The sequence below is a fragment of the Procambarus clarkii genome, chromosome 27 (genome assembly GCF_040958095.1).
Source record: "Procambarus clarkii isolate CNS0578487 chromosome 27, FALCON_Pclarkii_2.0, whole genome shotgun sequence".
Lineage (NCBI taxonomy): Eukaryota > Metazoa > Arthropoda > Malacostraca > Decapoda > Cambaridae > Procambarus > Procambarus clarkii.
The window spans coordinates 4,519,816-4,534,288 of NC_091176.1; the positions used below are offsets into that span (position 1 = coordinate 4,519,816).

Genomic DNA, 14,473 nt, shown 5'->3' on the forward strand with positions numbered 1-14,473 from the left:
ATATATATATATATATATATATATATATATATATATATATATATATATATATATATAAATATATATATATATATATATATATATATAAATATATATATATATATATATATATATATATATAAATATATATATATATATATATATATATATATATATATATAAATATATATATATATATATATATATATATATATATATATATAAATATATATATATATATATATATATATATATATATATAAATATATATATATATATATATATATAAATATATATATAAATATATATATATATATATATATATATATATATATATATATATATATATATATATATATAAATATATATATGACAATGTCAGACCACGGAGGAAAATGAAACAGGAATTTCCTTAAGTACTTTCGTATATTAAATACATTTTCAGAAGGAAGATGTATTTAATTCATAGATGTATTAAGATGTATCATCTATTAATTCATAGATGTATTATTATGTATAGATGTATTCTTCATTCCTTCTGAAGATGTATTTAATATACGAAAGTACTTAAGGAAATTCCTGTTTCATTTTCCTCCGTGGTCTGACATTGTCACATTCTTAATCACGTGTTTATTTTCGTGATATACACACATATAAATATATATATATATATATATATATATATATATATATATATATATATATATATATATATATATATAAATATATATATATATATATATATATATATATATATATATAAATATATATATATATATATATACATAAATATATATATATATAAATATATATATATATATATATATATATATATATATATATATATATATATATATATATATATATATATATATATATTGGTAGCAGTCTTTCTTGTAAACATATATTATTAAATATGACCGAAAAAGTAAGATTAATAATTCTAACACGAATTTTCTCAATATTTCTTTTGTTTCTTTTCACTATCGATGAAATTGAAAAATCAATTCTCCAAAAATCATTTTTATTTCTAGTCTGACGTGACATTTGAACGCGTTTCGTAATAACTTATTACATTTTCAAAGACTTTAGTTTACACACACACAACTATAACCTGCAAACACTAAACAGAGTTGTACTATGCTATCATTTAAACAGCTTTCATCTTATATACCCGCATTTGGGTGAGGTTATATGTTACAACAGTTTTGGATAATTTGAACAACACTTTTAACACAAGATAGAGCAAACTTTCAACACAAGACAGAACATGGTGCAATGGGTATAAATTGGGTAAAATTAAAGGGAAGAATGAAAGTAACTGCAAAGGGCCTATTGACCCATATTTCTTTATGCTTCTATATTGGTGCAGAGTCTTGAAGTGGGTAAAATATAGTTGTGCATTAATTGGCTGTTGATTGCTGGTGTTGACTTCTTGATGTGTAGTGCCTCGCAGATGTCAAGCCGCCTGCTATCGCTGTATCTATCGATGATTTCTGTGTTGTTTGTTAAGACTTCTCTGGTGATGGTCTGGTTGTGGGAAGAGATTATATGTTCCTTAATGGAGCCCTGTTGCTTATGTATCGTTAATCGCCTGGAAAGAGATGTTGTTGTCTTGCCTATATACTGAGTTCTTTGAGGCTTACAGTCCCCAAGAGGGCATTTGAAGGCATAGACGACGTTGGTCTCTTTTAAAGCGTTCTGCTTTGTGTCTGGAGAGTTTCTCATGAGTAGGTTGGCCGTTTTTTTGGTTTTATAGTAAATCGTCAATTCTATCTTCTGATTTTTGTCTGTAGGGATAACGTTCCTATTAACAATATCTTTCAGGACCCTTTCCTCCGTTTTGTGAGCCGTCGAAAAGAAGTTCCTGTAAAGCAGTCTAATAGGAGGTACAAGTGTTGTGTTAGTTGACTCTTTCAGAGGTTGCATGGCGTTTCACCTTTCTTTTAATGACGTAGCCAACACCTGTAAACAACACCAGTAACCTTAGTTTACCCTGGGAGGTGGAGACAGATTTTTGTGATCCGTCTCTGCCGCCTCCATATTGTGCTGAGTTTACAGTCTGGCTGCATCAAATTGTTTTAACAATGATCAACAATTCGTAAAAAATCCGCACAAACCATATTAAACAGCGACGTAGATGTAGATTGCAACTTAATTTAAAAAGTTTACAATTTATCTGTTTGTTAGACAGGGAAAATTGATCTCATTGTGTCATGATAAATGGAGTTCAGAATTAAGTTCAGCCTGGTTTGATGCATGTATTTACAATTGTTCTATATTGTTATAGCAATACTATAACCATCAATAAATTTTACTTACAATGAAACATTAGGCTACCTAATATTTTACTTACAATGAAACATTAGGCTACCTAATATTTTACTTACCATGAAACATTAGGCTACCTAATATTTTACTTACAATGAAACATTAGGCTACCTAATATTTTACTTACAATGAAACATTAGGCTACCTAATATTTTACTTACAATGAAACATTAGGCTACCTAATATTTTACTTACAATGAAACATTAGGCTACCTAATTTAACTACAGTTGTCAAACGTATACACTTTTAGTTGTGTACTTGTAACTGAGTTACTTTTGTTTAAGTTGGACTCCATAACCAACCTGACTTATTTCCAGAATTTGCACATTTCAGCGCCATCTGTGATCGTATGGTGTTCTTATCAAATGTGAACGAAGGTACTGGCGCTGGTACCAGAAGCGACCTCTGTAGTCACTTTGTAGTCTGTTTACTACAAACATCCACAATTATTGGTTCTTCACCTGTGTGGCCTTCACATGTGGGATCTTCACCTGTTTGGCCTTCACATGTGGGATCTTCACCTGTTTGGCCTTCACATGTGGGATCTTCACCTGTTTGGCCTTCACATGTGGGATCTTCACCTGTTTGGCCTTCACCTGTTATCTTCACATGTGTGATCTTCACCTGTGTGGCCTTCACCTGTGTGGCCTTCACCTGTTATCTTCACATGTGGGATCTTCACCTGTGTGGCCTTCACATGTGGGATCTTCACCTGTGTGGCCTTCACCTGTTATCTTCACATGTGGGATCTTCACCTGTTATCTTCACATGTGTGGCCTTCACCTGTTATCTTCACATGTGGGATCTTCACCTGTTTGGCCTTCACCTGTAATCTTCACATGTGTGATCTTAACCTGTTATCTTCACATGTGTGATCTGAATATATGATAGCTTTGACTGAAATTTCTATTTAGCTTAAACTGAGTAGAAAAACTCAAAGCTATTTCACAACTGAACTTAAGGTCTCATAGCAAAGATTTTCCATTAAAAGGATCACATTCTTATACTGATTTGTCACTTACTGCTCGCTCATCTGAAAATAATTTGTCATTATTTGATCACGCTTTCTAAGCAGTTGGTCGCTGGCAACCTAAATGTTCTTCCTGACACATAGAGTGTCACTGGGGTGGTCTTGGGTGTAGGGGTGTCGTCCAGTGGTCTTGGGTGTAGGGGGTGTCGTCCAGTGGTCTTGGGTGTAGGGGGGTGTCGTCCAGTGGTCTTGGGTGTAGGGGGTGTCGTCCAGTGGTCTTGGGTGTAGGGGGTGTCGTCCAGTGGTCTTGGGTGTAGGGGTGTGTCGTCCAGTGGTCTTGGGTGTAGGGGGTGTCGTCCAGTGGTCTTGGGTGTAGGGGTGTGTCGTCCAGTGGTCTTGGGTGTAGGGGTGTCGTCCAGTGGTCTTGGGTGTAGGGGTGTCGTCCAGTGGTCTTGGGTGTAGGGGTGTCGTCCAGTGGTCTTGGGTGTAGGGGTGTGTCGTCCAGTGGTCTTGGGTGTAGGGGGGTGTCGTCCAGTGGTCTTGGGTGTAGGGGTGTGTCGTCCAGTGGTCTTGGGTGTAGGGGGGTGTCGTTCAGTGGTCTTGGGTGTAGGGGGGTGTCGTCCAGTGGTCTTGGGTGTAGGGGTGTGTCGTCCAGTGGTCTTGGGTGTAGGGGGGTGTCGTCCAGTGGTCTTGGGTGTAGAGGAGTCGTCCAGTGGTCTTGGGTGTAGAGGTGTCGTCCAGTGGTCTTGGGTGTAGGGGGTGTGTCGTCCAGTGGTCTTGGGGGTAGGGGAGTCGTCCAGTGGTCTTGGGTGTAGGGGTGTCGTCCAGTATTCTTGGGTGTAGAGGTGTGTCGTCCAGTGGTCTTGGGTGTAGAGGTGTCGCCCAGTGGTCTTGGGTGTAGAGGTGTGTCGTCCAGTGGTCTTGGGTGTAGAGGTGTCGCCCAGTGGTCTTGGGTGTAGGGGGGTGTCGTCCAGTGGTCTTGGGTGTAGAGGTGTCGTTCAGTGGCCTCGGGTGTAGAGGTGATGCTAATGTGGTGACAATGTACAAGGGACGGACAATAACCGTTCAACAAAAGACTTGTATTACTAACAAATACCCCCCGCAAGGTACAAGAGTGATCCGAGACAAAGTACAGCATTTAGAACAGCAAACTTCTGTCTCAAAACATCAGCTGGTAATAGTGACAGGGTGGACAAAGACAAACTCTTCAGCACGGGTGGGACACGAACAAGGGGACACAGGTGGAAACTTAGTACCCAGATGAGCCACAGAGACGTTAGAAAGAATGTTTTCAATGTCAGAGTAGTTAATAAATGGAATGCACTCGGAAGTGATGTGGTAGAGGCTGACTCCATACACAGTTTCAAATGTAGATATGATAGAGCCCAGTAGGCTCAGGAATCTGTACACCAGTTGATTGGCAGTTGAGAGGCGGGACCAAAGAGCTAGGGCTCAACCCCCGCAAGCACAATTAGGTAAGTAAAGGAAAATCCTTCCTGACAAACTTGTTGGAGTTTTACAATAACTTGACAGAAATCAAAGTGTCAGAAAGTCTTGGATATCGTCGCACACAATAGACTCCTACTCAAGTTAGAGGTAAGCAGCCTCGTGTATCGGAAAAGGAGAAAGGCCTGGGGAGTGGACAACCCCAAATATGATGCCAGAATCCCACATTATCAGAATAAAAGCAGCTGCATATGGCATACTGCCCAACGTCCGTCCATCCTTCAGAAACTTGGACAAAGGGACATTCCGGGTACTATATACAGCAAAGGTGAGACCCACGCGTGAATATCCCCCCCCCCCCCCGTTATGGAACCCTTCCCTGAATGATGACAAGGAAACGTTTAAAAAGTTAAAATATATGCAAAGAGACTCTGCCCTGAGCTGAAGGGATTGAGCTACGAAAAAAAACTGAACCTTATTACACTGGAAGAAAGGAGACATAGGTGGAGGGAAATGATAACATAAGATTCTACTAGAATTTGACAAAGTTGACAAAGCAGCCTTGTTCAAAGCCAGCAACTGCAGAACGAGGAGTCATATAATGAAATATTGACACAAATAAGTCATAGAGATGTTAGAAAGAACTTTTATAGTGTTAGAGCTGTCAATATTTATTTATTTATTTATTTTATATACAAGAAGGTACATTGGGTTAAAGAGAATACATAGCATAGTATTTACAATCTTGTAAAACCACTAGTACGCGCAGCGTTCCAGCAGGTCCTTAATCTAACAGATAATTTTAAGTAGGTATATTCTAGCAGAATTAATAAAATGATAACAGATACATTGCAAGAAAAAATGAGATTAGAAAGATATGTTGAATATGTTGAGAAAGATGTGTTGAAAGATGAGAAAGATGTGTTGAATATGTTGAATAGGTCAGACGTAGAAGTTAATTCGACTGAAAATTATATATGTAAATTATATAAAATTGTAATAAATGAGTCTGCTCTAACCCAAGGACGTTTGGAAGGCGGGGCTTGGAGCCTAGCTCAACCCTGCAAGGACAGCTAGGTGAGCACATACACACCAAGAGAGAGACAGACAGGCATTCAGGTTGACAGAGACAAAGATGTGTTCAGACGTGACAGGTGCCGCGCCATAACCCTGGCGGGAACACTGCCAATGAGCAGGATATACCAACCACAAGTGACCAATGCTAGGTCATGTCACCCGGCGCTGCCTCACTATTGCATCTTCTGGAGCAGTGCCAACAAGGGTGCCACGCCACAGATGACCACGCTACAGGTCATGTCACAGGTGACAGTCCCCCCTCCCCCCACCGGTGCAACACTGCCGAAGACTGGGGCGTAACAACCAGAAAAATCTTGCCGAAGGTCAAAAGTCTGCCAAAGTTTGATAACCGTTAGATTAAGGACCTGCCCGAAACGCTGCGCATACTAGTGGCTTTACAAGATTGTAAATACTATGCTATGTATTCTCACAAACCCAATGTACCTTCTTGTATATAAATAAATAAATAAAACCTATGAAACCGTTGTAATATGTGGGAGGACTCCACATATAACAACTCTATGACCAGTGAGAGTGATCGGCACAAGAGGTAACAGCTCTTATATTCTACATTACAAACACACATAGATATGTGTGTGTGTGTGTGTGTGTGGAGGGGGGGGGTGTAATGACAGTGAAGCACCACTAGGCCGGCTCCTTACTGTGCCTCCCACCGCTCAATACTGCCAAGGGCATGACGTCAAGCAACTATAGTCTCGCATGATGCCGTTCACCACCCAGTTGGAATTTGTGTTATTGACACCGATATTTTTGTCATTATCTCGTAAAAACATTTACATTATTAAGAATTTAGGTTTGATAATTTAGATACGTGAGGTCTGCATTATATAGAATAGTTATTTATCAGCAGAGGGGTCGAGACTAGTGCATGATTTGCCAGAAAGATCAGCATGCAGAGATTTTGCCTATCACTAGACATATTTGTTTTGAGTTATGTGTGTGTGTGTACAGTTTATAGAATGCTGCAAGAACACCTTTGTTAGGAGGTGCCTACCCTAGTGAGTGCACCACAGCTCAGCCATGGAGGTGGGGGAGAAACAGTGTCGTCAGCAGCCTCATACCTTTGCGCATGTCAATTCCGGGGAGGTGGGGAGGGGGACCTGTACGCCAAGCCCTTGTTTAAGGACGGCAGAACTCTGCGGCCTGCGAGGGTCGTCGTTATAAACACGTTTACATCCTAGTTCGCCTGAAAAGGTCATAATTAGCACGCCCATACCTTTGTTTGAGTGTTCAACTTAAATAGCAGCTACTCATTTTTGCCCAAAATAATATATTATAAGTTGAATGTCAATATATTCCGTCATTCTCTGGAGCTTTGCAATTATTATATTCACTCTCGAGTTCTTGAGGATATCCTTATATTGCACCCAAAATTTGCCAGTGCAGGCTACTGAACCCATAGCCCTGTATGACTAACCATTCTGCGAGATGGAGACTAAAAGTATGCCTTATCCTTATTCTGCTGCCTTATTCACTCTTGTGTTGGTGATGATATCCTCATAATGCACCCAGAGTCTGCCAGTGCAGACTACTTATCACATGCCTCTATATGATTAATCATCCTGTGTGATGGGATTTTTAGCATCACGTAGCTAGTTTTTTGACATGCTGTACTCCCCTTCATATAGTCTAGGGCAGCTGTACAGATGCAGATATACCTAAATGTGTTAAAAATAAAAAATTATAAGTAAATAAAAAACTGTCAGAAGAGAATTCTTCTCTTAATCTTCTTATTAGAATTCAAGAGAATTCTTCCTTGTGATAGGAATCACAAGGTATTCCTATCGGGAATAATTACCTTAACAATATTAAACAAAAATTATTTTGATTTTGGTAACCAAAAAAAGATATACAGGGACTTAGAAAATGATGAATATTTGTCAAAACGTAATTGAGAGGCTTGTAAATATTGGGTCAGCCCGAGAGTCCGCTAGGATCGCTGTGTTAAATCGTAGCACCATATTCTGCGCTGAGTAAATAATAATAATAAATAAATGTTTATTCAGGTAAGGTACATACATACAAGAGGTTTTACAAAAATTGATAGATTTATAGATAGAGCAGCTAGTACATACAATGCCTAAAGCCACTATTACGAAAAGCGTTTCGGGCAGGTCCCTGGAATACGATCCCCGCCGCGAAGAATCGTTGTTACAACCAAGTACACATTTTACTGTTGAGTTAAACAGAGGCTACAGTTAAGGATTTGCGCCCAGTAAATCCTCCCCGGCCAGGATACGAACCCATGACAAAGCGCTTGCGGAACGCCAGATGAGTGTCTTACTACTACACCACGGAGACTGTTGAATGGTAACTACCGTCCAAGGACATGTCTTACACCAGATGCCATGGTCAGTAATCTTCAGTTGTTACAGTCTTGCCTCTAACTGCTCTACACTCTACAGGGCTGTATGGTTCGTCATCGAATTTTATCAATGTTACTATATTAACATTGATACAGGGGCCTGACAGCTGAGTGGACGGCGCATATGATTCGTAGGCGGAAACAAATGGGCATAATTTCTTTCACCCTGTTTCCCTAGCAGTAAATAGGTACCTGGGAGTTAGACAACTGCTATGGGCTACTATATACATCCTGAGGATGTATAACAAAAAGGAGTCCTGGTAGAGGACCGGGCCGCGGGGACGCTAAGCCCCGAAATCATCTCAAGATAACCTCAAGATAATAGGATAAGACACCAAAGCTAAATTGATATTTAGGTAAAGTCTTAATGTTATTGTAAATTATAAATTTAGTTATAGAATCTACATGATAACAAAGGAAGATGACATTATTTGAGTTAAGAATGCGTTTCTGATAACGAGTTTCATGGAAGAACGCAAAGGTTCAATAGCTGAAGTCTCTGGTTAATGTACAAATGACAAATTGGTACACCACTGAGTGACAACTCACTTAACTGTGAGATAGATTGACACTTAACAAAGGCTTTCTTTTTTCCACCTTATAGCAAATGATGTTTTTGTTATTAACACATCCAGGAACTGTTGTTGTTGTTACTGCTCTCAAGTGTTAGTAACAAAAACAGAAGCATCTCTAAGCACCAGGGTATATACCATTCCTACAAACAAAAGATTATGCCTATGCCGTAGGAGTGAGCGCCCCCGAAGATATAAAGCCAGTATTCTCAACGCTTATATTCGTCGAGCACTTACCCAGTGCTCCGAATGGAGCCAAGAGAGTAGGGGGTTTGGCGGGATAAGTTCAAGTATGTTTATTGAGATAAGCAATAAATACATCTCAAAGGGATAGAGTAGCTTAGGCTATTTCTACCCCCCTAGCGGGATAACACAAGTACTGGTGAACAGTGGCTATAGTGACCACGAGATCAACACCACTATAACAACACTTGGACCGGTGGTACAATCCTGAACCAAGAACAGAAACCACAACATCGCTACTAGTATAAAATTATACCACAGATCCACCATGAACCGGTAACCTGTGGCTCAGTGGTCAGCGTTGTCGGCTCACAACCGGCACGTCCTGGGTTCGAATCCTGGGCAGGGCGAGACAGCTAGGATCGAAGCCGGTCGGCTGAGCGGACAGCACGCTGGACTTGTGATCCTGTGGTCCCGGGTTCGATCCCGGGCGCCGGCGAGAAACATTGGGTAGAGTTTCTTTCACCCTATGCCCCTGTTACCTAGCAGTAAAATAGTTACCTGGGTGTTAGTCAGCTGTCACGGGCTGCTTCCTGGGGGTGGAGGCCCGGTCCTCGACCGGGCCTCCACCCCCCCCGGTAAAAGAATAATGAAAGAAATAATCCGTAAAGGAGTAATTAGCACAACACCTAACCAAAACATAGACATCATCATATACTATAAAACAATCAGGACGACTGACCACCTCAATATAATCAGCCCGATGCCAACTGAGAACCCTTTACGGCAGTCAAACGTGGTATATATGTTCACCTGGCCTCCATGTAAGAATAATGTAGCCTTCACTCTAACTAAGTACATAGGTATAACGTCGACCAAGCTGACAAGGCGTTTGACCTGTCATCTTCAATTAAGTGTCCCTAAAAATCACATGAGACAAGCTCATGATATCATCCTAACATGAGAAATGCTGAATAAAAACACTTGCATATTTCAAAGCCTACAATGTAAGATTACAAATTCTTAAAGCGCTATACATAAAAAAGTAGAACAACTCACCATAAACACACACAACAGAACTATTCACTCTACCCACCATGAGAGTGAGAGCAAGATAGGAACCACTCTACCCACCGTGAGAGTGAGAGCAAGATAGGAACCACTCTACCCACCATGAGAGTGAGAGCAAGATAGGAACCACTCTACCCACCGTGAGAGTGAGAGCAAGATAGGAACCACTCTACCCACCGTGAGAGTGAGAGCAAGATAGGAACCACTCTACCCACCGTGAGAGTGAGAGCAAGATAGGAACCACTCTACCCACCGTGAGAGTGAGAGCAAGATAGGAACCACTCTACCCACCGTGAGAGTGAGAGCAAGATAGGAACCACTCTACCCACCGTGAGAGTGAGAGCAAGATAGGAACCACTCTACCCACCGTGAGAGTGAGAGCAAGATAGGAACGCCAAAATGCCACCAATAGATGGCGTCACTGCCCAAAACGCCATGCCCCACTATGGTCACCTCATCTCCAATTACCCTGTCACCTGACTTGGCATAGTTTATTGACCCATCACCTCACTCTACCTCTTTTTCTTTTGCCTTTCTCCTGACTTAATTACGTAAGTACCTAACCTCCCAATGTCATAACACCAACACTGCAATATCGTACAGGGCTTCTTGACTTAACTCATAACATACTCCAACATGTACTTGGCTGGCGACGTTCCCGAGCTCATCACGGTGTTTTATTTGAGCAACTTCTCAAAACTTAAAACAAACTTCTCAACGTTATACTACTTCATATACTAGTTTCACTTTGTGAGAAGCGAGGCTTCCCACAAAGTGAAAGTACTAAAACTATTTTCCTAGTTCTTGCGTTTTGAGGTCACATACTCTGTCACATATACATACACATACATATATATATAATATACATTTATATTGTAATTGTGTGCTGTATAAAGGCGATTATATTACTAATACCATGATAGATTATCTATAAAAGCGACCTGTAACGCCTCACACGATCAACCACCTTTGAAAACATTATGAATGAAATGTTCAGAAAAAATACCAAGCAATTCCTCAAAGGCAAATAAAACTATAGAGATCCTCTTGAAGAATGAAAGCAGGATATATAAGAGGAGTAGGGTGGGGGGGGGTGCAGGGTCAAGTTAGTGGCCAATAGAGACAATACTCCCAGAACTGATTCACGCTCAAGAATATATTTTTTTTCTACGTTTTATGAGATGAAATAAGAGCTGTGTGTATTTTTAAGAGGTGGGTGTATTCAAGAAGAGGAATACGTAAAAATATAATGTGAAGGTAAGAATACAGCTTATACGTTGTAGTGATGACTGTACTAACACATTTACACCTTTACTCCCTCTCTCTTTATTATGCCACCGCCACCCTCCTCAGCCCGATCTTATTACCGAGTACTGGCTTAGAAAGAGGTGCTCTTTATTACCCTGCACCTCCTACGTCACTAACAAGTACTTCCTTCTCTTTATGTAATTATGTATCATTATATAGGGTTGGGCTGTCTCATTATATATGGTCGGGCTGTCTCATTATATAAGATCGGGCTGTCTCATTATATAAGGTCGAGCTGTCTCATTATACAGGGTCGAGCTGTCTCATTATATAGGGTTGGGCTGTCTCATTATATAGGGTTGGGCTGTCTCATTATATAGGGTTGGGCTGTCTCATTATATAGGGTTGGGCTGTCTCATTATATAGGGTTGGGCTGTCTCATTATATAAGGTCGGACTGTTTCATTATATAAGGTCGAGCTGTCTCATTATATAAAGTCGGGCTGTCTCATTATATGGGTTGGGCTGTCTCATTATATAGGGTTGGGCTCTCATTATATAGGGTTGGGCTGTCTCATTATATAGGGTTGGGCTGTCTCATTATATAGGGTTGGGCTGTCTCATTATATAAGGTTGGGCTGTCTCATTATATAAGGTCGGACTGTTTCATTATATAAGGTAGAGCTGTCTCATTATATAAGGTCGGGCTGTCTCATTATATAGGGTTGGGCTGTCTCATTATATAGGGTTGGGCTCTCATTATATAGGGTTGGGCTGTCTCATTATATAGGGTTGGGCTGTCTCATTATATAGGGTTGGGCTGTTTCCAACTGTACATCTCATTTCGACACATAAATACCCAACGACCAAAATAAGATATACTATCAATCATATTGGCTTGAAAAACTGACAGAAATATCACATTTTCTATTAGCGGGTCCTCTGTTAGGTAAGGTTCGGGCAATTTACATCATTACATTTAGTACAAAACTTTTTTGACGTTGTGACAGCTCGAGACGAGGGGCCAGATTCACGAAGTAGTTACGCAAGCACTTACGAACCAGTACATCTCTTCTTAATCTTTGGCGGCTTTGTTTACAATTATTAAACAGTTAATGAGCTCCGAAGCACCAGGAGCCTGTTTATAACAATAACAACAGTTGATGGGCAAGTTTTTATGCTTGTAAACTGTTTTATAAATATAACCAAAGCCGTCAAAGATTGAGGAAAGATGTACACGTTCGTAAGTACTTGCGTAACTGCTTCGTGAATCTGGCCCGAGGACTGCATTATATTAGGCTGGAAATTTCGATTAAGTAAGATTGAATACTCATGGTTAGGTTAGACAGAATTCTCTAGGTTAGGTAAGAAATCTAATCTACCTCAACTACGCCAGATTAGATTCTCTATGTTAGGTTAGGTCGGGGTTCATTTTTAGAGTAAATCAAGCTATCGGAGCCAAAGACCTGGCTGTTACAGTGCCACGGAAATTAGGCAGCGATCTATCAATGGATCTTTCTTGGATAGGCTAGGTCAAGATTTCTTGGTTAAGTTAGGTCAGGCTCTCTTGTTTACAAGAGGTCGTGTTCTCTAGATCTAAGCCTTGCTGTCTTGATTGTGTCAGGTCGGGCTTCCATGATTAGTAAGGTTAGGTCGCATTCTCTTTAAGCGAGCAGCAAGAACTTATATATGTACTCACAATAATACTATTAAATATAATAAAAGACAAGCCACCAACACAACCCAAACATCGGTTGGGAACTTGACACGTTGATGCAAAGTGGCCATGATGAGCCGGTCTAGTGGTTCCTACGTGAGACTCTCTGGCCTCCCCCACTTGTACTCTGACTGGTCAGGTCGTCAACCAGGAAGCTGTCCTCGCTACGGGCTCTGTCACCCCCACAAACTGTCAAACTGTCATTGGTAGACTGACTTCGTGTCACCGTGAAACTCAAATCGAAATCAAATATATATAATTGTAATAGTAAGTGGTTATAATCATTATCCAAATAATGTTGATAATATAATTAATTCATAAATAATAATCGAAATAATAAATCATAGTTATAGTAGCACTTACAAGTAAGAAACAATAATAATGGCAACAAAAACAGCAACATATAAAATAAAACAAACACAGTGCCACGGAAATATTAGCAACAACATTTCAAGTCCGCACTCCATGGGAGGGCCCCCTCCCATGCATGCATGGATGGGTGGGCCCCCTCCCATGCATGCTTGGATGGGTGGGGCCCCTCCCTTGTTGTTGTTGTTTAAGATTCGCTACTTGGAACAAAAAGTTCCAACTAGCACGGGCTATGGTGAGCCCGTAGTCCCCCTCCCTTGCATGGGTAGGCCCCCCTCCCTTGCATGGGCCGCCCCCCTCCCACCTGAGTGCGGGAGGGGAGACCCCCCTTCACCGTCACCCTTGGCCCTGGGGTGGTGGGGGTGAAGGGACGCACCTCTTCACGGAGGAACGTGACGCCCGCACGTACGCCAGCACACTGGAACTGACTAACCCCCTCAAAACACTTACCTTCATTTGTTATTTTCTCCTTTTTTCCTCTCTCCTCCGTCTCTTCTCTTGAGGCGCAGTGTGGAAACGTGTCTAGTTAGGGGAGGGTCTGACTGGCAAGCCGACTGGCGCCATCAACCTCCACTCCCGCCATCTTGGTCGCCTCTGAACCTTTTGCGAAGCTTTGAATCACAATACAGTATTTCACGGTGCACATGAAGCCTTTTACGAAGTTTTGAATCATAATACAATAACAGGGCAGTCCGACTTTATTAACAAAGGCCAAATGTTTACTTTAAGATATCAACATGACGCCTTTAATTATTATAATTCTTTTTATCGAGGACTGAAAACCTGTATATATATATATTCTTTTGTATCGAGATCCCCTTATGGTCGAACTACTGATCTTCCTCAGGATACAGCCTCACAAAACGATTTCCAAACTCCCAAGTACCTATTTACTGCTATGTGAATAGAGGCATTAGATGAAAGGAAACATGCCCAATCATTTCTCTCCCGCCCTGGTATCGAACCCGGAATTCGCAATTGTGAGTCGAGGACAAAGCCAACTGTACTATGAGACCCTTTACGAAGCTTCAAATTAGTATTATTTATAAACAAAATTTTATATAAATAATTGACATGTAAAACAATCAAATATTCGAAATGGGCGAGTAATTTTCTTTTTTTAC

General features: G+C 40.5%; 1 protein-coding gene across 1 annotated transcript in view; it reads right to left on the reverse strand.

Annotated features, from left to right (window-relative positions):
- Nucleotides 1-13,820, reverse strand: part of Hph (HIF prolyl hydroxylase) — a 92,433-nt gene extending 78,613 nt beyond the window's left edge. The window contains exon 1 of the mRNA XM_069332279.1: nt 13,800-13,820. Within this exon, the coding sequence (XP_069188380.1) occupies nt 13,800-13,805 (6 nt within the window). The 5' untranslated portion in view covers nt 13,806-13,820. The remainder of the gene's footprint in view (nt 1-13,799) is intronic.
- Between the last annotated feature and the right edge of the window lie 653 nt (nt 13,821-14,473).